This window comes from Toxoplasma gondii, chromosome XI (genome assembly GCF_000006565.2).
Source record: "Toxoplasma gondii ME49 chromosome XI, whole genome shotgun sequence".
In the NCBI taxonomy this organism is placed as follows: domain Eukaryota; phylum Apicomplexa; class Conoidasida; order Eucoccidiorida; family Sarcocystidae; genus Toxoplasma; species Toxoplasma gondii.
In genome coordinates this window covers 2,887,954-2,908,746 of record NC_031479.1, presented here as the reverse complement: position 1 = coordinate 2,908,746, position 20,793 = coordinate 2,887,954, and the positions used below count along the sequence as shown (strand labels likewise).

Below are 20,793 nucleotides of genomic sequence, written 5' to 3'. Positions count from 1 at the left end.
TGGGAATCGTATCCTTGCTCGGTATGTTCGAGCTTCGCTGTTTCCGTGCCGGCTGCATCTGCTGTCCCTGCTGAGCGGGGACCGGCAGACCACCATCCTCACCAGATTGTGTTGCTTTACCACTTACTCTGCCAAGCAACAAATCAGCAAAGTGCTCCGCAAGGATATGCACCTAGAACGGTACCGCACACCCGCGCATTCTGCTTTCGGGGCAAATTTGTATGGCGGTGACGCCCACACAGGAATAAAGTAGACAGAACGCGAGAGCACACACAGATCTGTAGGCAATCCTCAACAGCTTTCGAGCCCCCCTTTCGTGCAAAAGGTGTGTTCTTCATCCCCCACAACCATGGTACACAACGAGTGTCGTGCAGTGGAACAGTCGGCTCGCGTTTGCCTGGTTGCCGCATCATTCTGTTTCTCCCGAGCGATGAGAGTGCGTCCCTAACAAGCGGGGAAGGGAACCTCCGTCAAGGGGGGACAGCAAACGAAGCCCTGGCCACGCTTTTCTGCAGGACCTCACCGCTCCACAATTCCGGTTATGTTCCGGTGGACGCACTTTTTTGGGCGTACTTTTTCTGCACACGCCGGCGGAAAAACGAGTCCCCGCTGTGGGCACGGCGCGCTGTCCGTTACTGCGGCTGGACAGCCTTGCGGTTGCGCGGGTTCGTCCACATAGCCGTCAGACACCCCGGTTCGTCCGAAAATACATCCGCTGGTGGCAGGAAGTAGAGATCATGGCATCGGATGTCGGGTGGGGAAATGGTTCATATCGGTCTTCTGGTATCGCCGTTTGCTGTCTTGCGACCTGAAACTGCGAAGTGCGTCTGCCGGTGTCCGCGAACCCCGAAGTTGTCGACCCACGCGAAGAGGAAACGGCTGGCATCGGTCGTGAGAACGACGAGCAGAAGCGCGTGGGTCACATCTGTGACACCCGACTGTTCGTGCGCCACCGCTGGGGGACGCTGGTGGTAGGGCACGAAGTGAGGAGCCGCTCTGTTGTCGGGGGAAAACGTCTCCAATATCTCACTTTTTCTTGTTGTCAAACGTCTGTTCTTGTATTCCCAAGTGCGGCCGTGCTCCAGATCAACCCGGGTGTAGCTCCCGTGAAGCTTGGCCGATTCCGTTCCCCAGGATTTAACGAGATCCCCTCACGGCTCCCCCCGAGGCTGTTGCAAGCGTGGTCGGGAGCCCTGCTGGTGAGCCAGTTGCGTTTGGTCACTTCTCGCAATTCGCCTTTCCCATCTTCCCAAAACTAAGCACAATGGCTCGTCCTACTCGCGGGACCCTCTTTCTCTTCTTCGCCTGTCTCCTCATCCCGCTTTGTTTCGTGGCCGCACACGAGGCTGTTTCCGGCGTGGAGACGGAATCTCTCTCGGCTGCAGAGGGAGGGGGTGAGAACACCAAAACGAATGACGGTAGCGCAGAGGAGTTGGCGGGTGACAAAGACGGAGACAAAGTCCTTTCCAGGAGATCGAGCCGCACCGGGCGCCTTGCCAAGCAGTTCTCGCCCGCGCTGAAGAACAAGAGCGCGGTCATTGGTGCGTCAGCCTTAACTGCTTTGCTCCTCGTCTTTCTCACAGCAGTGTTGCTCAGCTCCGGAGGCAACGGCGTCCTCGCCTCCCCGGAGAAGGCGCAGGGCTCCCGGATCGCAGGTCTCAACTCCAAGACCGTGGCAGGTGCCGCCGTCCTCAGCGCCGCTGCAGCTGCCGCCGTCTCCTACTACTTAGGAGCTCCGGAGAAGCTCTGGAGCATCGTCGCGGACTCGTCTTCGTAGTGAACGCGATACGCAAAAAAACTGCGTTCGGTCTCTTGTATATACAGTTGTTCCGGGCAAAGGAGAACGTGTTTTGTGACGCCCTAGGCTGATGTCACCCTGGCGAAGATTAACCCAACATGGCGCCTCGGTACTCGTCGTGTGGCGCCGTAGTCTGTGCAAGCTGTGGCGGGATGGCGTAGCCCTAAATCACGCAAAGGTGCACGGATTGCTTCCAGTGTGGCGGGTATCAAACGCCAACTCGTGTGGTTGCATCCGGTGTTCGGATTTGTGGGGAAAAAAGCCCCAGAGATATATCTCCGGCAAGTAAAGAACACACCGCCTGCGGTGTTTGAGCGGAGAGTGCGTTGATTCGGCGTACAGCGGGCGGTGTGTTGACTCAGCCCGGGGGCGTCGGTCTCTTGACAGTCTTTTTGAGTGATGAGATTCCTGCTAATTCGGGCAGTCGTGGCGCTAAAAGAGTCAATCTGTGTCCCGTCCAGCGCGTCGATTCTCCAACCTTCAAGGTGCAGTTGATGCGCCTGAACTTTCAGACCGACTTTCTGTGCCACAGTTTTCTTCTTCAAAGAGAAATGCCAAGTGTCAGTATATAGCCGACGCATGTGCTTTGGGAGGTATCTCGAATGTTCAGTTTGACGAATTCTGCGTTCCTACACACTGAACGTTCTGCGTGCATCTGGTTCCTTGATCCATATGGTTTGATGTTCACAGCTTATCGACACCGTATGAAGGCAGCTGTCCATACCTGTGTAACATGCTTTTTTAAGTAAAACAAGAGAAACCCGGCTACCGCAAATGATGAGCTGCCCACTCCATTTCTGCAAAGAAAAACAGGGAGACGTACTGCATGCCAGAAGTACACTTTTTCTGGCCTGGAGCTCTCGCAGTTCGACAAGGGTTTTCCTTGCTCTAGGTCACTCAAGAATTGAGTGGACTGCAGACCGGCTGTCAGCCACCTTGCACTTGGATGTTGGGGGCGATATGCACAATGAGTTGCGCACAGTTGTAAGCCTCAATTCGGCGCTGTAGTGCCCCATTTACCTGATTACAGGTTCCTGCAGACTCACAGGACAACAGCCCTTATTTTTACAACTGACACGCAATTTGGTGTAGAGTGCGCATATTAAATCGCGGTCAACATTTGCCCTGAACAGTCACGAGTCGGGTGTTACTGCTTCTCTAAATGCGCCGGACAGGGTGACGGAAAGTTGCCGACAATTCCTCAAGTTTAAGGGACCCCCGCGACACAGACTGCGGAATCGCCACTTGCACTTGCCCGTCCCTTTTCTTCTAGCAAGTAGCCTGCACGCTTCAGTTATGGGAGGAGAGAACGTCATGGTTTAGGCGGCAGCGACCATTCCGTTGTCAAGGGGAAGCCACTCGATTGATGCAAGGGAATTCGTTCCCGTCGAGAAGAACATTTTCGCTGTACGAGGAAACAATTTAGCACTCACTGTCAAGGACACGTCGCTCCCACTAGTGGTACCGCCAGGCTTTTTCATCGCAGGCACAGATACACTCAATCGCTTCAATTCGCAGTCGATGCGACATGTTCGTCGCCAGATAACTCGAAGAGAGGATGGGGCTATCGACCGACGGTTGACCTTGAGTCACAAAAATATAGTTTCTTATCAATCAATACACGTGGAATCGGTCGTTTCTGCCTCGGAAACGCACTCGCATGGTTACGTCTGCATGCTTGAGCAGGTGCGCTAGATGCGGCGGACATGTCTCCGCCGTGGTTGAGTAGGCATTTGGTGGTGAAGTTTCGCGTCTTGAGGGACGCTTCGAATCTGCTCGGGTTCCCCTGACACCGTTCTGTGGCAGTCCTTTGCTGTCTGGGGTGTCCTAGAACTGCCTGGGCAACCTGGCAAATATACGGCAAAGCGAGGACCATGAGGGTGCGCGGCCACGCGCTTCTTTCTGGGCACTGTTTCCTTAGCCTTTTCGTTTTCCACGCCGCCGCACATGCCTTCCAGCCGGTGGCGAGAAATCCAGTGAGAGGCACTCAATCGCAGCTCGCCGGTCCGGGTCGAGAATCCGGTTGCGAACTGCCGGGATCCTCTGCACTCTTCGGTCGAAGGGACTCTCCGCCGAGAGCAATCCGCGAATAGCTGTCACATCGGACAACAAGAGCATCCTTCAGCAGTCAAAGGCTTTCCGCGGGGAGTTCTGCGGAAGAATCCACAGAGATGGAATAAAGATATATGCCAACGAAGACCCGGAAAAAGTACGGTGTGCGAGTTGGCAAAGACTGCCGGTGTGTTCGGCCTTACAGGTGGCCTCGCTTGAGTTGTCTGGAGAGAGCTGGTTCTTGTTTCCGGGGCTCAACAAGCGAGCCTGAGCCTCAGCCGACACAGCGCTCCTTTGCCAATCTAGTATCAGGTGCAGCGCAGACGCTTGCAGGACCTGTCGACGGCGCAGGTGGCGCGCTGGCAGGAAGTGAAGGCGCGAGGTATGCAACAGTCGTAAGAACGCCAAACGACGGTTGTAGATAACTGCAGCTGTTGCGACTTGGCTGTGCGCAGTTTTGCTTCTGGCTGGAGGCTGATTAGTGGACTCGGAGGCTTAGGACCGTCCTTCCACATCCCGAAGGGGGATTTTCAACATAGGGATTCACTGCTTTCAGCACCGTCTGACCATCAAACGAGGCACGTCAAATCACTACTCCTTGACTCGGGTACTGCTCGCACTACGTAAAAGGGCTCTCTGGATCTTCACACATCTGTGTCATCTTGGGGTGCAGAAATGCGAAGCAGAAAACAACGGTAGTGACCCGGACAGGATGCAGGATAGAATATGAAACAGGCGTTTGACAGCCCTCTTGTCAACTCCTAGACAGACGGGCAAACGGTGAACAGGAAACACTCAGTTCTTCTGCGTTCCGGACGCACCTACAGATGCGTCACCATTCTGTTCAACAGCACATTTTCGCCTATACCTGTCGGGAATTTGTGGCTTCATGTCGCCGGGACTGACGTCCCGCAAGAGTTCCTGTTTCGTGCGAGCTGTTCAGGCTATGAACGGTGTTCGATCTGAGTCGGCCTTCGCCCTCGAATTCGAAGCGAAATGCAAAAAAATCGCTGACATCGATAGAACTTAGGCAAACCTCGTGACTACCGAAATCGACGCCGCTCTCCACGAGAGCAGGTCCAGACTCAACGCACGCAATCACACACCCATGTCTTCCTACAGATGCTTCCACGCTTTACCAGAGCCCACAGAACATGTGCCAGCTCTCTTTTCTCTCTTCCACTCTCAAGATTATCTGGCGTCTGTCTCAAGCGCAGCGTTTACATTGTGGTTTGCTGCAAAAGATTTCGACACCCCGTCCCTGTCCCACGAGAGTGCGCACAAGCCTTCCCTTCCACACTATCCGTGCCTTTTGCGGCTACGCTTCGAATCTCGTTCACGTTACTGATGTTTATTCATTGTAGACATATATATATATATATACATACACACCAACTGTAGATCGATAATATAGATGGATATATCGATTGCAGATCGAATTTTTTCTCCTGCACCGCCTGCTTCAACGAACAAGGAGTCGAGTTCAGAGCGCGCAGGTCTTCCAAGTTGTCACCGGGTCGATTGCAGATTCGTCTGGCAGTCACTGCAGACCGGAGGTTGCTTCGACCGTAGACGGTGGAAACATCGTCTGACGATCGCTACCATCCGCCTTGAATGAACATTTATCCAGTTCGTTTTTAGAAGTAGCAATGTCGCACCAGAAAGTCTGGGATACTGCGGACAAGTAGATGCGAGTTTCATGCCACCGGACGCATGCACCGGCCGTATCGCGGTCCGCAGAATCCGCAGCAACCTGTGCCTCGAATCCTCGTTTCTCGCCTGCTGAACAATACTTCTGTCTCGAGGAGCTGCCATCCGCAAAACGCGCTCCTTTCTGTGCGTCTAGCACAGAACTCCAGTCGTCCGCAGAACTCGCGTCTGCAAGAAGCCCGAGGAACGTCGGACGCGCCACATCGGCTTCTATTCAGAGAGTCGCGCCTTGCGGCCTTCCGTCCGTTCCCTGGACCCTGTGCAGAAGTGCCTAGTGGCCGAGAGCACGGTTTTTTGGCCGTCTCGCGGGACGAAAGAAAACAGCGAATTCAGAAGTCTTCTCCATCATCCAACTCCCGCTTGTTAAAGCTTTGCTGCACGATCCGATACGTGTCAGGAGCGACGTAGCACTTGAGCTGCGACATGGAAACCACAGAGATTCGCTGAACGCATGTCCCCTTCTCGCCTTCCCACCGCACCGGTTCGTTTCAGGCCACGCAAGTGCGTCTGCGTGTCTTCTGTTTTTTCACCTACGAGGTGGACAGTTAGCTTATATCTTGACGGTTTTTGTTCACTGAATCCAAGTTCTGCTGTGCTTTCGGGGCTCTAACGTTCAGGGCAGGATACGCACTGGACTAATTTAACTATCGTGTACAGGGGCAACGGAGTCACGAACTCAAATGCACGCGCTCCAGGCCCTCAGAGCTGTCGAGCGACATCTCTCGCGTTCACGAACTCTGGTTTTAAGACATGTGGGCGACACAGGCGCAGGGTCTTCTGTCGTTTCGCTGGCAGCGAGTCGCCGCAAATTTCAGCCCCCCTTGAGTCAGCGTGTCTCGCACGCTGAGCTGTATCGACACCTCGCGAGCACGCAACGCGACTCTGAACAAGCAGCTCCGAAACATTTACCTTGCAGTTCGAGAGGTCAGGGACTTTGAACATCGGAACGAGCATGGTGTTGATGATGAAGAATCCTGAGGACGGAAACACATGCACGCTTGGCAGGAAGCCGCATTGCGCCCAGAGAAGAACTCGAGAAGGCACCCCAAAACCAACACAACGATACGCGCGCATTCGGAATTTTCGTCCAGCCGGAGGAAACCCCTCTTTGTGTGACATCGGAAACGCGGCGCTTCTTCCCCGCGAGCACAGAAGTTAAAAGACGACCAGCCCTCCACACAGCCACCGAAGGCAGAGCGCTCGGAGAAGACAGCAAACGACACGACAGGAAAGTGAAAGCACCTCGGAACTCCTCTGGAGGAAGACGATTCGCTTCAGGCAAACGCGTCAGCAAACGAGACATGCGCAACGCACTCGTGAAAAAGTACCTTTCTTCGTGTGGCGACCGAGGCCAATGGCGCCGAAACCTTTCTTAAAGCCGACCGGCGCAAACTTCGCCAGCAAAGGGCCTCGGCCCTTCGACGGCCCCACCTGAAACTCGCACCAAAACTCAAAAACAAACACATTTAGGTCAACCGTACACACAACCACATGTGCACATCTACATCTATACAGACAGACATATATATATGTATATATATATATATATGTATATATGTATATATATGTATATATATGTATATATGTATATATATATATATGCATATGTACGTATGTATAACGTCACTGCGGATGTGTGTGATGTGCACAACTGTATATACACGTGGACACCGAAAATTGGACGTTCAACTCGAATTGGCGCAAATGCACATCGAGGCAAGTACGCACATGCATACACAAATATGTAATCCGGATACACAACTGTGTACGATGTGCATGTCTGGGAAGCACACAAGAGCGGGGCTAAACGTCCGTGTCTCCCTTCTGTCTGAGCGCGTTGAGAAGATGTATCCGTGTCTCATTTTCACCGAAAACACTCAGAAAATCGGCGAAGGACTTTTGCGTCGTAAGCGTCTGGAGACATTAATGAATGCGAAGAGAGAGGCTCTCTCACGGCAAGGATTACAACTTCTGTGTCTCAACTCGGAAGAACACTATGCCAGCAGTCGTCTTGTTTGAACGCCTTCTCTGTGAAGGACGTTTGTTTCTCTGCTGGATCACAAGAATCCGTTTCCTTTCTGTCTGGAACGAGCGTTTCCGCGTCTCCACCTTTTTCGTTCTGTGGGTTCTCCAAGTGTCTTCTCGCCTCACCTTCGCCAGCCGCGGCACCGAGAGAGAGAGCAGAGACATGGCGGACGCCGCGACTGCTCGCGCGATATTGTCTTTCTGGCTCTCGGCTGCCGCGTTCTCCTCCTCGTCGGTTGCTGGGCGGGAGACGCGCGCCTGACCTCGCGATGCAGACGCCGAAGCTGGAGAGAGACGTTTTTCGAAGAGGAGGAAACCAGCGAGATCCCGCGTTCCACTCCCGAAGGGAGAGACGACGCGAAGCACACAGCTCAGAGAAGAAGGAGACAGGAAGGGAGACAGGGAGAGGACAAGAGAGCGCGGGGAAAACGCCTGTGCTGAGAGGCCCCGATTATGGGAGACTCCTTCGCCGAGCGACAAGCACCCATCTAGTACGCCGTCGCGGCCAGCTGGACGTACACTGAAGAAATGAATACATGTGCGTACAGCCGAATCCACGCCGGTCCGCAGACAGCCGCCAAACGGAGATGCGCGAAGGGAAGTGGAGATCAAGCGACCGTCTCTGCTCAGAGACGGTCGGCCTCGACGTGAGCTTCGAGAGCCAGACCGGCGCAGGGGAGACTGGAAGGCAGGCAACCCTTCGCGGTTGAAAACGAGGGGACGCGGGGATCGATACACGGCTCACCGTGGACGTGAGGAGGGAGGCTGCGGAGGACCGCGAGGCCTCGAGCGCAGTCAAGCAGAGAACCAAAGCAGAAGCGCGGGGAGACGCAGGGCAGCGCGTTTCAAGGAGAGAGCGGAACGCAAAGCGGAAGACAACGACGCAGAGACAGAGAACTCGGGTGTGAAGAGCCGCACAGTCTCTCTCGAGAACGAAGAAGCGGACTCTTGCTGGCAGAGCGGAGAGGGCGCATAGAACGCGGGGAAGGAGAGAAGACGGAGGGCGGAAAAGCGAAAGGCGCCGAGGAGATTACGAGGGAAAAGAAACAGAAAACCTTTCACAGACAATACAGAAAGAGAAACCAAGCGCCTTTCGACGAACACAACAACCGAGAAAAACCGCGCGTCGCGGCCGTGCGTGTGCTGCGACATCACAGAACTCTTGTATTTCCGAACAAAGTCGGTGTGCCGCTCTCGCTCAGGACTCTTCACAGAAAAACAGAGCCTCGGAGAGAAGAAAAAGTGAGGAAGAAACCTGCGGCACCGCCGACAGAGACAAGCTCTCGCATGCATGCAGTCGATACGCGAACGAACAACATGCTCTCGGGTCCTCCCCCGCGTTGCTTCTTTTCTTCGAAAAACTCGCACTTTCGTCCTCTTCAAAGCACAGCAGAAAAACGTTCGGCATTTCTTGCTTTGCTGTTTCTCTGGAAGTGCCGGGTGTACATACACCGCGTTGTGCAGCTGCTGAGAGGACGCCTGGACGCGCGCGAGGTGCGCCTCGCCTAGAAGGCAATTCGCATATTTGGGGAGAGAGAAAAGCGAAGACTGGCTGCAGGGAGGAGAGAGAGAATCTGCGCTTCTTTGTCCGAGACAAGGATCGCGCATCGAATCTTTGCGTCAGCATTTTCTCGTTTCCTTGACACCGACGTGAGAGGAAGAGTCCGCGTCTCCTCTAGCCACAGGGAGACCTGGTGGACCGGAGTGAGTCCCTCCAAACGGTCTCTCTGTGGCGCGTGACTCGAGCGTTTCGTTTTCCAATAGGAATATCCATTTGTTCCTCGACACTCTCTGGGATACGCTCAGACCCTCCAACTCTGCCATCTCGCTTTCATCAGTCTTCTTCTCCCCCCTCTCGCACTCTCTACTCTACCTACTTCTTTCTCTTTGTCTCTCTCCTTGCTCCGCCATTTGCTCGTTTTCTTTGATCCTCTCTCTGTCTGCTCTTGTTGTTCGCTACCTTTCTCTGTCGCATGCGTGCTCCTCTTCATTACGTCTCCCTTCTCCTCTCTTTCTTCCCTTTCCTCCTCTTGCTTATAAGGCTGCTCTGCTGCGCGACTCGAGGCTGGCGCGTCTGTCTCACCGTCTTGTCTTCTTCTCAAAGTTCTTTGCAGCAAAGTCCTCAGCGTCTCGCCTCTGTAGACTCGGGAGTCCTTTTGCATTACGCAAGTTGAAGTCTGCGTTCGACAGCTGAAGAGACCGGTTCTTTCTTCGTTTTTCTCTTAGGTGGTCTCGCAACATAGTGAGGTTTCGATCTGGAAACACGCTTAGGTCGTGTAACAAATACTGGAAACGAACGCTGTTGAAAACTCAGACCTCATGCGAATATCGTGATCCGCTGGAGACACTCTTCTTCGTTTCGCCTGGCAGAGTTTAACACCCGAGAGAGAGAGAAAAGCGTCCGTCTTCGAGAGCAAAGGAGCCCCCTACCTCCTCGCCTCGCTCTTCAAACATCTCTCTTCTCTTGCAGCAGACAGGGACTCAGAGTTTCCTCCCTCTCTTCTGCGTTCGCCGCACTTGCCCGACTGTTCTCCCATTCCATCTCTTCTTCCAACCTGCCCAGAGCGTCCACCGGACGGTGCGCTACCCCCTATCCTCCCGCAGATAGAGCATGCATATCTATCTATTTATCTATTTATCTATCTATCTATCTATATATATATATATATATATATGTAGTGTACGTACAGCGCATATGCGTATACATATATCTAGGTATGTCGTCGATGTATACCACGTGTAGGTGAATATTTTTTTGTCCTGTTTTAACGATGTCCGCGGGTCTCGGTTTGGGTGTCCCTCCACCTGGAGGTGGGGAAGCGTATGCGGACTTTAGCCCAATTTCTGACGATGGCGATCCCGGTGCTTCTTCGCCTTCCTTTTCAGCCTCTGCGGTTCCGTCAGGAAACGCGTTTTCGTTTCCTGCTGAATCGGTTTTCCCTACACCCGGTCCGCCTCCCCCCGTTGTGGACCCTGCAGCTTCTTTTTCCAGTGTCCATACACCCCAACAGCCGGCATGCAGTGCGACGCCCGAAGCTCTCTCTTTCTCAACCTCTCTCCCTACTCCTCCTTGGCAAGCGGCGCCTGCTGCTTCTCTAAAGCGGCCTGCAATTTTTCAGGGTGACGGCCCGCCAGCTGCTTCTGCAGTATCCTTCTCCTCTCTTTCGTATCACCCTGCGTCGCTCTCTTCGCTCTCTTCGCTCTCGTCTCTGTCTTCGCGTGTGCCTTCTTCGCTTCCTTCTTCTCTTTCTTCTTCGACCTCAGCGCCTTTTGCTGCTCCACTTGACGCGGCAAGCATGGGGGCTCGCATGGCTTCGCTGCGAGAGCCGTTTCACGGCAGCCTGAAGGGAAGCGCAGAGCAGCGGGGCGCCGAAGAAAGAGGGCAGGAAAGCGCGTCGCGGCTCGAGGCAGAAGAAGCTTTTCCAGAAAAATCCATTCGTCAGCAACTCAGACGCCTCGACAACCGACAGGTACGCTCCCCAAGAAACACCCCTGCAACTGGGCTTCCAGTCGTACTCACTTGCCTACGTTCATCGATGCACATGCATTTGAAGATGAATATGTGCCAGGAATTGCATCTCGTCACCTCCATATATATATATATATACAAGTATATGCATGAATCTATGTATTCAGGATGTCCACCTTCTCATGTAAACATGCATATGTATATATTTTCATATATATATATATATACATATATGTGTATATGTATACATATATATATGTGCATGCATATAGGTATGGATGTAGACATATGTGCGTAAGTAGAGGCAAGCATGGTTTCGTGTATACGCGTCTTTCTTCGGAGGTTTCAGATGGGGAGTTCTTTTGATGAGCGATCTTCACGATGTTGTTTCTCTGTCGATGTCGAGACTGCGCATGTCTCTGCCGCTTCATTCTTTCCATCTTCGCCATGCTGGGTGCTCAGGCAGCGATTGAGATGCTGGCGAATTTCCTGATGCCCTTTCTGGCGGCGGACTCCGCGCGGCTGGTGCACATCTTCGCAGAGGAGCTGCAGAAACCGAATGTTTCTGCAGTAACTCGCCTCTCGATTTTCTATCTGTTTCACCATCTTCTTCACCAGCCGGCTGCTGCGCCTTCTGCCCCTGCAGAAGAAGGCTGCGCGTCCGGTCACCTCCCGCCGCATGCGAGTCAACGCTTCGGCGACTTGGGCTTCTACGTCTTCCTCGTCTCCTTCGTCAAGATGGTGAGTCGAGGAAGTCAAAGTCCTCCGCGCTTCTCCGCGTTGCAGAGGAACGAAGCCAGCGAACTGACGGCGCGACTCTGAGAGAAGAAAAAAAAAACGAGGCGTCAAGCCAGTTGCAGGGAGGCTTTCTTCCCTGTTTCAAGGATGGGCAAACTTCACTGAGTTCGTCTACTGAGTTTACAAAGTCTCCGCGTTTGGGAAGGGTCGAAGGCTCTCCGCGCAGAGTTCTGCTCCGAAACAACACTTCCTTGTTTCTGTAACTCGCAGTTGAGTCTCGTGCCTCAGCTTTCTCGCCCAAAAAAGTTCACGGTGTTCATACGCCTCGATCTGTTTCAAAGCGCATGCACGGGCGCGACTGCCTGTCAACTTCATGTCTCTCTCTGGGATGCCTCTCTCTCGAGCTAGTCGGAGCCTCAAATCTCAGCTTCTTCCGCCTTCTCTGTATCTCCTTCTCTCCCTCTGTCTCTTGCTTATCTCTCGTTCCTTTACCTCTTTTTCCTCGGCTTTTTTTCAGAGACTCGTTTGTGTCCTCGGCCTGTCTCTGTCTCCGTAAATCTCCACACTGTTCCCGAACTCACTCTGCTCTTCCTGCGCCTCTCTTTCCGACCTTTCTCATGATTTGTTGTTTTCGCTTCTGGTTTTCAGCTCCCTCAGTTTCCGCCGCATCTGACGGAGAAGGTTTTACGGTGTTGTTGCATTTTTGCGGAACGCGGATTTTACACGCACGAGGCGCTGCGGCATTTGTTCGGCTTCGTGCCTCCGGGGAGTCTCTCGCTTTCCTCTTCTCTCCAGGAAATCCATCCTCTTCTCTCCAGTTTCCTTCATCCTTCGCGGTGTACGAACAGGGAGGCGACGCCTGCGAGTCCACGGTCGCTGCATGCGTCGGAAGCCTCGAGAAGCGCTCTCTTCGCCTGTCGCGCTCTTCCCCTCGCTGCGCTCAAAAGTATCCTCAGAATGCCCAGCGTCACCAAGGTAGGTGCCGAGAAATCGAACGATATGAAGGGAGAGGAGTTCGTTTCTCCAGTTCCCCTCCTTAATCGAGTTCTGCCTTTCCTCCTTCTCCGTTCTTCAGGGTGTCGCCTATGCGCGCAGCAAACTGCAAGAACTCCCGTTTGACTCTTCTCTGTCTCCCTCCGATGTCTCCTCGATTCTCCTCCCTCTCGTATCTGATCCGGCTTCCTCCTCTTCTTCTTCCTCGCCTTCCTCCGCTTCTGCCTCTTCTGTCGGCGTTTCTGCGCTTTCACTGGCGCCTCCTCCTGCGCTTCTCTCCGTCTCTCTGTTCGCGGGCATGCCTGTAAACCAGCTGACAGAGTGCAGCGCTGTGCTCGACAGAGCAACGCGTCTCACAGGTACTTTCGAAACCATCTCAGTTCTCGTTTCGGCAGGGAATCTCAGAGTTCGCTCTCACCGCCAAAGTCCCCTTCTCTCCACATGCTAACAAAACATATATATATATATATATATATATATATGTATATCTTCAGCTCCTCAAGCAGATTCATACATGTATGTATTACTTGTATCGATATATGTATATTTGGATTATTTAGAGATATGTATTTATTTGATTGGGAAACTTCCGCTGGTGCACATGTATGTGGAGAGACTCGTTTTTGTGGGGTTAGAAGGAGATTTTCAGAGTGTGTGGCCTGGGCTGTCCGGGCAGGTTGTTGTTTGCTTTTGGTTCGAAGCCGAGGCGAGAGAGAAACGTCCTTCTCTTTTGCGGATTTCTGCCTGTAGGTCAGGAGTATCTTCTTCTGCAGTCCTCGCTGTTCGACCTCTCCGCCCTCCTCCAGTGCATGCACGAAGACTTTGTTCGACTCCGCGCATCTCTTTCTGCCCTTGCAGAGGAAACGCCTGCCTCTGCCTCATCTGTCGCTCTGCCTAAGCGTCCGCGCCACAGGCAGGCGGCTTCTGGGGAGATGGCACGATCCAGGGAAGAGCGCGAGAAAACGAAACGCGGCAGAAAAGCGGCCAGCGGAAATTCCAGCGGAGAACGAGAAGGCACAAAAAAGTTCGAGGAGCAGCGCGAGCCTGCAGGCGAGGGAACAGAACTCAAACGCATATAAAGCAGACACGCGAAAAAGAACAAAAAGACGCCGAAGCCGAGACTCACAGAGAAAATCCAAAAGAGGACGCGAAGGAATTCACACTTCACAATATAAATATGTATATAAATATATATATGTATATATATCAGTGTGTGTATACATTCCTATGCATGTATATGAATATATGCATATATATATGTGTGTAGCTGTGCATGTTTATGTGCATAGAATTGCGTTGGGGGCGAGGGATTTCGACTGTTCTCTTTTTTTATTTCGGCTTCCGCCGTTGGGAAGAATGCGAGGTGTCTGTCGCCTTTTTCTCAGCACCCGTGAAAGGGTCTTGAGGCAGGTTTCAGATTCTTTTTCTTTTCGAGTCCGTGTTTTCTGCGTTTCTCGAGTTATTCCAGACTCTGCTCTCGGATAAGAGAGGCGAACAGCTGTGTAACTCCGTCGTTTTTCAAGCGTCAGAGGACTCCTTTTTCTGCAAACGAAAGGTGCCTAAACCATAACGCGACGGCAGAAGTAGCAGCGAAACGGATAGAGCAACAATTCAGAGCCTTTATATTAGCAAGGGATGCCATGAATTCAAAACCGTTTTTTTGAGACGCGGAGGCTGACCGAGGTCTCCCATAGGTGTCGAAATGCTCGAGAAACCTGAAGAGCGAGGTTTGCGTGGTTTTGGGATCTGTCGGTCGGTGTCTCTACACCCGCGAACGCAGTAAATCTACGCAGTTAATCCTTCGTGAGCAACACAGTAGAACTCCAATCCGCGAACAGACACTCCTGTTTCTGTGAAATTGCTCTGCACAGCGAGATTCAGAGCTCGAATCTCGGCTCGCACACGGTCTTCACGTACTCGCAAGAGGGAGATGACCAGAAACTCAATTCGCTGAGAATTACGCATTCAGACATATTTTCTGGGCATCTCTACGGAAGAAGGGATCGAGATTCGTAAACCTCTTTCTGCACAGGTGAATATATTGCTGAACACATCTGCTCATCCCATATACATATACATACAGACATATATATATATATATATATATATGTATAGATATATGTATATATTTTTGTGTACCTATACACTGGTGAATGCTTGCGTACTTGAAGATATATCTGAGCGTCCGCTCTCAAGCTGTGGCGTCCTATTGACTGCGGCTGGTTCTCTTGCTTCTTTGAGACGGAGCTGCACATCTTCTATGGCAAGAAAGCCACTTTGCAAGAAAAACAGATATTTCCAAGATGCACCCGCCGCCTCGCTGAAGGCGGCGCGCGAGTTAGAGAGGAACGAAACGCGAAAGTCGGAGGCGACAAAGCGTCCGGCTTCCAGTCTCCGGTGTGTGCGTACACCCTAAATTGGATATGGTCGCGCCGCGAGCGCGGGGACGCAAAGACACCACGCGTTCTCGAGCACGGAAACGAACTGAGAATAGCCTATCTTTGCGCATCTCCGAAAATCTTTCTTCCTGCGTGTCAGTTCTCGACTGTTCGCTGTTCCCCGATGAGCGTGTGGTTTCCACGCCCCACTGCCTCCACATGCAATCCACCTCGCTCCCGTTCCCCCTTTCATTGACAGACGACAAGCCTTCAAGACAACAATCCTCATCGGAAAGAAACTTGTTCGCATCCGCCTCCACAGATACACATATATACACATTCTGTATGTATATATATATATATATCTTTGTATGGCTGAGATGTGGACCTCCGTGTCGTTCAAGCCGCATTTGTGTCTGGTTGCACCTGGTCTCTAGTCGGCTTCTTTGAATGGATTTTTCCAGTGTTTGCGATTCCACCTTTCCTGCGCTGCGAGGTCTGCATCAGCAAATTTGCTTGTTTTTTCTCTCTCGCGCTCCTCCCACCGTTCGCCGCTGTTCGTCGAGATCCCTCGACTGGATGCAGCTCCGTCGCTCGCGGTTGCCTGCGAAGTCGCGGGCGAAGACGCAGGCACGAAACAGCCTGCAGCGCCTCGGTGACTCCCGCGGTCGAAAGACGAAGAGTTGTAGAAAGCGTTGTCTGCAGAAGAGCCGCCAGCCAACGAAGAGTGGTTGCGGGCCGAGTTGTAACATGAGGAAGCAGATCTGCTATACGAGGAAGACAAGGCTCTTTCGCTGGAGAAGCAGCTGCTGTCTGAGGAAAAAGAAGAGTGACCGTGCGCAGAAGAGTGAGAGCGAGAGGCGGGAGAGCCGGGAGAGCGCGAGCAACTGTGGGGGTAGCTCGGGAACGAGACAGGATGGTCCGTGTGGCTTTCAGAGAGAGAAAAAGAGCTTCGGCCAGAAGCTGCGAAGGTGTTCGCGAGTGAACATGAGGTTTCTTCACCTGAAACTTGTCTCTCTATCAAATGCAAATCTGGAAAGAGACCGCAGTTCCGCAAGTGAACTTGCATGTGCAGAGTCACTTCTTCGGGGCGCGACAGAAAGGGGAATTGACCGCCGTCGCGCAGCTCCGCGACTTTCGCGCGCGGGAAGCTGAGAGGAAACCAACAACGTGGAAAGTGCATACAGATCATAAAGAGAATCGCAAACACTGCGCCAGAGAACGCGCAAACGATGCGAAAAGGACCGACGAGTGCCAAGTTCTTGTCAACGATTACAAACACTGCGCACCTCGCTGCTCACGCGAACGCAGAGACTGTCAGAGACACACACATTTGCATGCATCGTGGCATTCAAATATACATATACTTATATATATATACATATATATATATATGTATGTGTGTATGTATATGTATGTATATATGCGCAGATCCATGCATGAATGGCATATGCAAGTATACACATATAAATATAAATATATGTAGATATCTGGATGTATTTTTAAGTCTCCATGTGTACAAGAGAGATACGCCACATATGTGTAGCTGGGAAGGTGTAGCGTTTGAAGTGTATGTACACCTGAGTTCCACGTACAAGTTCCGCAGATCCTCGGCGACATCGGGAGGAACGTCGGCGTCGAGGGATTGCAGAATGAGGACTCTTTCGGGCGTTTTCTGCAACGGTGTCGCGGCGCTTATCGCCACTTGCAAGCTGCGCGCATCAGAGACTCCAGAAAGGAGAATTCAGACAGTCTTCCAGATACCAAGAGACGTCCTCAACGCTCACCTCACCGCCAGTGAAGCAGAGTCCGACGCATCCAGAAGAGGTCCCCGCAAAACTTCGAGACATGACACATGTAAAACCACCCACCTGTCACAGTTACACAAACGAATAACGATCATACACTCACTCACACACGCAATCGCTTGAATGCCCACAGTATACATCCATCCATACTAACATACATATGTGTATGCACGTCTACATATATGTGTATGTATAGAAAAAATATAACTAGATTTGTATATACAGATGCTCGTAGAGGCATTGACATGAACGACGGAACGTCCAGGGCGGAACAGAAGTCTTTCACGACCCCTTTTCCCCTCTTTCTCGCTTTTTTTCGCCAGCGCAGCAGTTCAATACGCGGCCACACGCGCGCAAGCCTTCTCTGCCTTACGCGAGCCTCGCCGCGAGCTCCTTCGCGCTGAGTTCGTCGAGGTGAGAAACGAGGAACTCTTTGCTGTTTCGAATTTGCAGATCTTCTTGCGGAACGACCCAAACGCCCTGTGAGTGGCTGTCTGCCTCTCCCTGCGACGGCGCCCAGACGTTCTCTGGGGACTCGTCGCGCCTGCCGCGTGCGCCTGTACAGACACCCGACGGCGGGACGAAGACGGCCTCGGCGGCAGCCTTGGGGGTGAGGTAGGTGTCGATGATGATTTTTCTGAGCGCTGCATGCGGCAGCAGGTGGTACATGGGAGCTAGGACGCCTTGGAGAGGCGCGAGCGCCCCCAGGAGGAACGCAGAATTCAGGAAGGCGTTGCAGAGCACGACGCTTGCGACGGCTTCTGGACGCCTCTGAGCAAAGTACAGACACAGAACGCCGCCGAGGCCTGCGCCGAACAAGTGCGCGCCGCGGCGTACGCGCCCCTCGCCTGCGTCGCCGTCTCCGCGCGCCGCGGCTGAGGAGACAAGCCGGCGGCGAGAGCGCGGCACCCGCGAGGCAGCCGGAGTCGCCAGGACGTGAGTCAGAAATTCGTCGAAGGAAGACAGGAAAGATGCGAGAGAAGACAGTGCGGGCCACTGCACCGACAAGACTCTGTACCCCTGAAATGCAGAGAAACAGTCGTGCACAGCAGAAGAAAGGAACTTGGGTGTCTGTACACCGCGGAACTGGAGTCACTGTATGTCGACGAAGATTTACATCCTGAGCGCCGACTCCGAGCTCCTCAGACACCGGGACGTTGCTTCTTCGTTTACAGACTAAAACACCGGAATGGGCGCAGAGGAAACAACGCGGAAGACAAACGCAGACAAAGGAGGACTTGGCAGAAAGTGACTCTTGTGCCCTTGCGCGTTTTTCCTCCTTCGCTGCCACTGTGGAGAAACTGCCTTCTCAGCCTCGAGCCGCTCTCTCTTCACTACAGGGAGAGACAGAGAAAGACGTCAAGTGGACAGACGTCGATGTGTGCGTCACCACCCAGAAGAGAGAAGGGAACAGCGACTTCCTCAGGAGGTGTACGTCCAAGGCACTGTAACGATTCGGAGGTCCGCCTCGTGTCTGGAGTGTTCTCCTGAGCACGAGGTTTCGAAAACGACAGTAAACTTCCAGATTCTACGGAACTTCGCTTCGCCGATTTGAGGCCAAAAAAAACAAGAACTCGTGGAATCTACAAAGGACAACGGACAGTCGAGCGAAGCTGCGATCGACGAACTCCTTGGACTGCGTGCTGGCGAAAAACTTCTGGTTACGCGCCTCTCACCTTCTCTGCCAGTGCCTCCAGCTGCTGAAAGTAAATCGCGGCAGTCCCGTTCACGCCATGGAGGAAAATGATGGGAGAAGAAGAAATCAACGGCGAGGCCTCACAGTCAAGATCCGTTCCGCACAGCTCATACCACTGCCAGATGTGATGTGCGTTTTGCCTGCAAAACACGATAAAAAATGAAGCGCTCGAAACACAAGTTCATCCATCCGCACTTATTTACTTGTATATATATATATATATGTAAATGTATAAATATCTCTATATAATATATACATATATGGCATCGAGACTACTCTTGTATGCGCTACGAAAACAAAATGGAACAGTTACACCTGCAGTCTTAACTATGGTCACTTATGTCTTCATGTATGTATGCATGCATTCACGTAGGTATGAATTTCTGTATATACCTACGTACATATCTGCGGAGTCCTGCAAAAAGACGTGAACTATAGATATACAACCATGCATGCACCTCTACCTGTCTCCGCATAGCTGCATGCGCGTAACGTACGTGCTGACGAGTTTCTTGAGAGGGACACGGCTCTGGAAGTCTCGGAAAGCGGCTTGGAGGGAGACACTGTCGAGATAGCATTCGCCTTGTTCAGAGTCCCCTAGCCTGCTTGCACTCCCTTCTTTTCTGTCTCTCTCTCCACTCCTCTGTCGGCGTTCCTCGCCGCCCCTCGAGAAGTACGCGTTTGTCATGTTTTCTCTTCAGTCCTCGCCTGATGCGGACCCAAACAAGCAGAGACAGTCGCGACGGACGCACACAGACGAGGAGCGTGAGGCGGTCTCAGGCGAAGGATGCAGCGAGAAAGACAAGAGGAAACGGAAACGAGGCGAAACTGAGAGAAAGGGGGACGGCAGGAAAGAGACGAACCGAAAAAAGGAGAGAACCTTGCAAACCGGGAAGCTGCGTTTTCGGGGGTGCCACTGCTACATGTTGCATGCGCAGGGACACACTCGGGTGTACGTACATCTCAGATCGAGTACGGGGTGTGCGCCTCCAGACAGGTCGGGTGTACATACACCCCAGGAACACACACTGAGAGGCGCAGAAGCGGAGATGCCTGTTGGACGCTTTGGATTCTGTTTTCAGAGAAGGCGAAGGCGAACCTCAAGATGAGCACCAGATAACGGAGAGCGAGGAAGTTTCGCTGTCCAGTACTTAGGGAAGGCGAAAGACATGCTCACTGGCTTCCACGTATGTCCCCTCAGACAGCTGGAGATGCAGACGATCCCTTGTTCCTTTCGTACGGAGTGTGAAGGCTCGCCCTAGCGGAGAGAAAGATTCAGTCACTCCGAAAACGCAGATTCTTGCGTGCATCTGGGTTTGCGAAGACGGTGTCTCGGTCTCTGCCCTCTGGTCTCGACGTCCCCCCTTCACGACGACGGGGTGTATGTCCACCTGGAAAGCGGGCACGGAAGACCCTTGAGGGTGGAAAACGAAGAGAAAAAAAACCAAAGTCGTGTGCACCGACTCGTCCTTCTCTGTCCTCTCTTTTGTTTCACCACATGGAAGGCGAAAAGGCAGAAGAAGACTCCTCGGCCTCGCGTTGTTTTCGTTGCCAGGGTCTCTTTTCTTGTCTTCTTGGCAGCGAGAGTGAGAGGGCAGCGACGGTAGATACGAACGAGCAACGACCCGAGAAGAAAACGGACAAGACGCAAGCGTGGAACCGTTTCTTTTTTCTTCGCACTCTCTCCGTCCTTTCCTTCTTCCGAGGACCTCTAAAAAATCCGAGAAGCCAAGAAGAGAGCTGGTGAGCTGGCCTTGCGTCCGCCGGGTGGCGACAGGAGCCGGCGTCCAGAAGGCGTTATTATAGGAGTCCGCCGCTCCGATGTGCAGGAGAAGGTCGCTCTTTTTCGCGCAAAGGCGGAGACGTAACGAGGCGTGAGAACGCAGGAACTCGGAGCGTGCTGGAGTGAAGAAGGCGACAGAAATGGAGAAAAAGAGAATGGAAGTGCAGGAAAGACAGCAGCGACAGGCTCGTGAAGCGCGAGACGGCGCCAGCGTCCTTTCTCGTTCCTCCCAAGCCAGCGCAGCGAAGACAGCTGGAGAGTTCCGAGAAGAAAAACCACTCAACGAGGAAGACGAAAGAAAAGAACCGATTTACTGCAGCCTGAAAATCGGCTTCGACCTCTC

The 20,793-nt window shown here is 52.8% G+C and overlaps 4 protein-coding genes across 4 annotated transcripts; 2 read left to right on the top strand and 2 right to left on the bottom strand.

Annotated features, from left to right (window-relative positions):
• The first annotated feature begins 901 nt into the window (after positions 1-901).
• On the top strand, positions 902-2,586 carry TGME49_312690 (hypothetical protein). Its single transcript, XM_002364450.2, has one exon. It carries the CDS (start codon positions 1,265-1,267, stop codon positions 1,775-1,777), a length of 513 nt encoding a protein of 170 aa, XP_002364491.1. The 5' UTR covers positions 902-1,264; the 3' UTR covers positions 1,778-2,586.
• Positions 2,587-5,889: 3,303 nt separating this feature from the next.
• TGME49_312680 (60S ribosomal protein L27, putative) lies at positions 5,890-8,108 on the bottom strand (the record flags this gene model as incomplete). Its single annotated transcript, XM_002364449.1, has 4 exons — positions 7,712-8,108; positions 6,889-6,991; positions 6,470-6,534; positions 5,890-5,976 (listed from the first exon to the last, which is right to left on the bottom strand). Exons 1-4 carry the CDS (start codon positions 7,748-7,750, stop codon positions 5,890-5,892), a joined length of 294 nt encoding a protein of 97 aa, XP_002364490.1. The 5' UTR covers positions 7,751-8,108.
• Positions 8,109-9,010: 902 nt separating this feature from the next.
• TGME49_312670 (hypothetical protein) lies at positions 9,011-14,226 on the top strand. Its single transcript, XM_018782731.1, has 5 exons — positions 9,011-11,055; positions 11,517-11,795; positions 12,441-12,767; positions 12,868-13,144; positions 13,536-14,226. The coding sequence occupies exons 1-5, from the start codon at positions 10,357-10,359 to the stop codon at positions 13,862-13,864; spliced, it is 1,911 nt and encodes a 636-aa protein (XP_018635462.1). The 5' UTR covers positions 9,011-10,356; the 3' UTR covers positions 13,865-14,226.
• Positions 14,227-15,065: 839 nt separating this feature from the next.
• On the bottom strand, positions 15,066-19,842 carry TGME49_312660 (hypothetical protein). The gene is made up of 5 exons (XM_018782730.1): positions 19,165-19,842; positions 18,648-18,807; positions 17,345-17,991; positions 16,759-16,875; positions 15,066-16,314 (listed from the first exon to the last, which is right to left on the bottom strand). The coding sequence occupies exons 1-5, from the start codon at positions 19,353-19,355 to the stop codon at positions 15,597-15,599; spliced, it is 1,833 nt and encodes a 610-aa protein (XP_018635463.1). The 5' UTR covers positions 19,356-19,842; the 3' UTR covers positions 15,066-15,596.
• Positions 19,843-20,793: the final 951 nt, after the last annotated feature.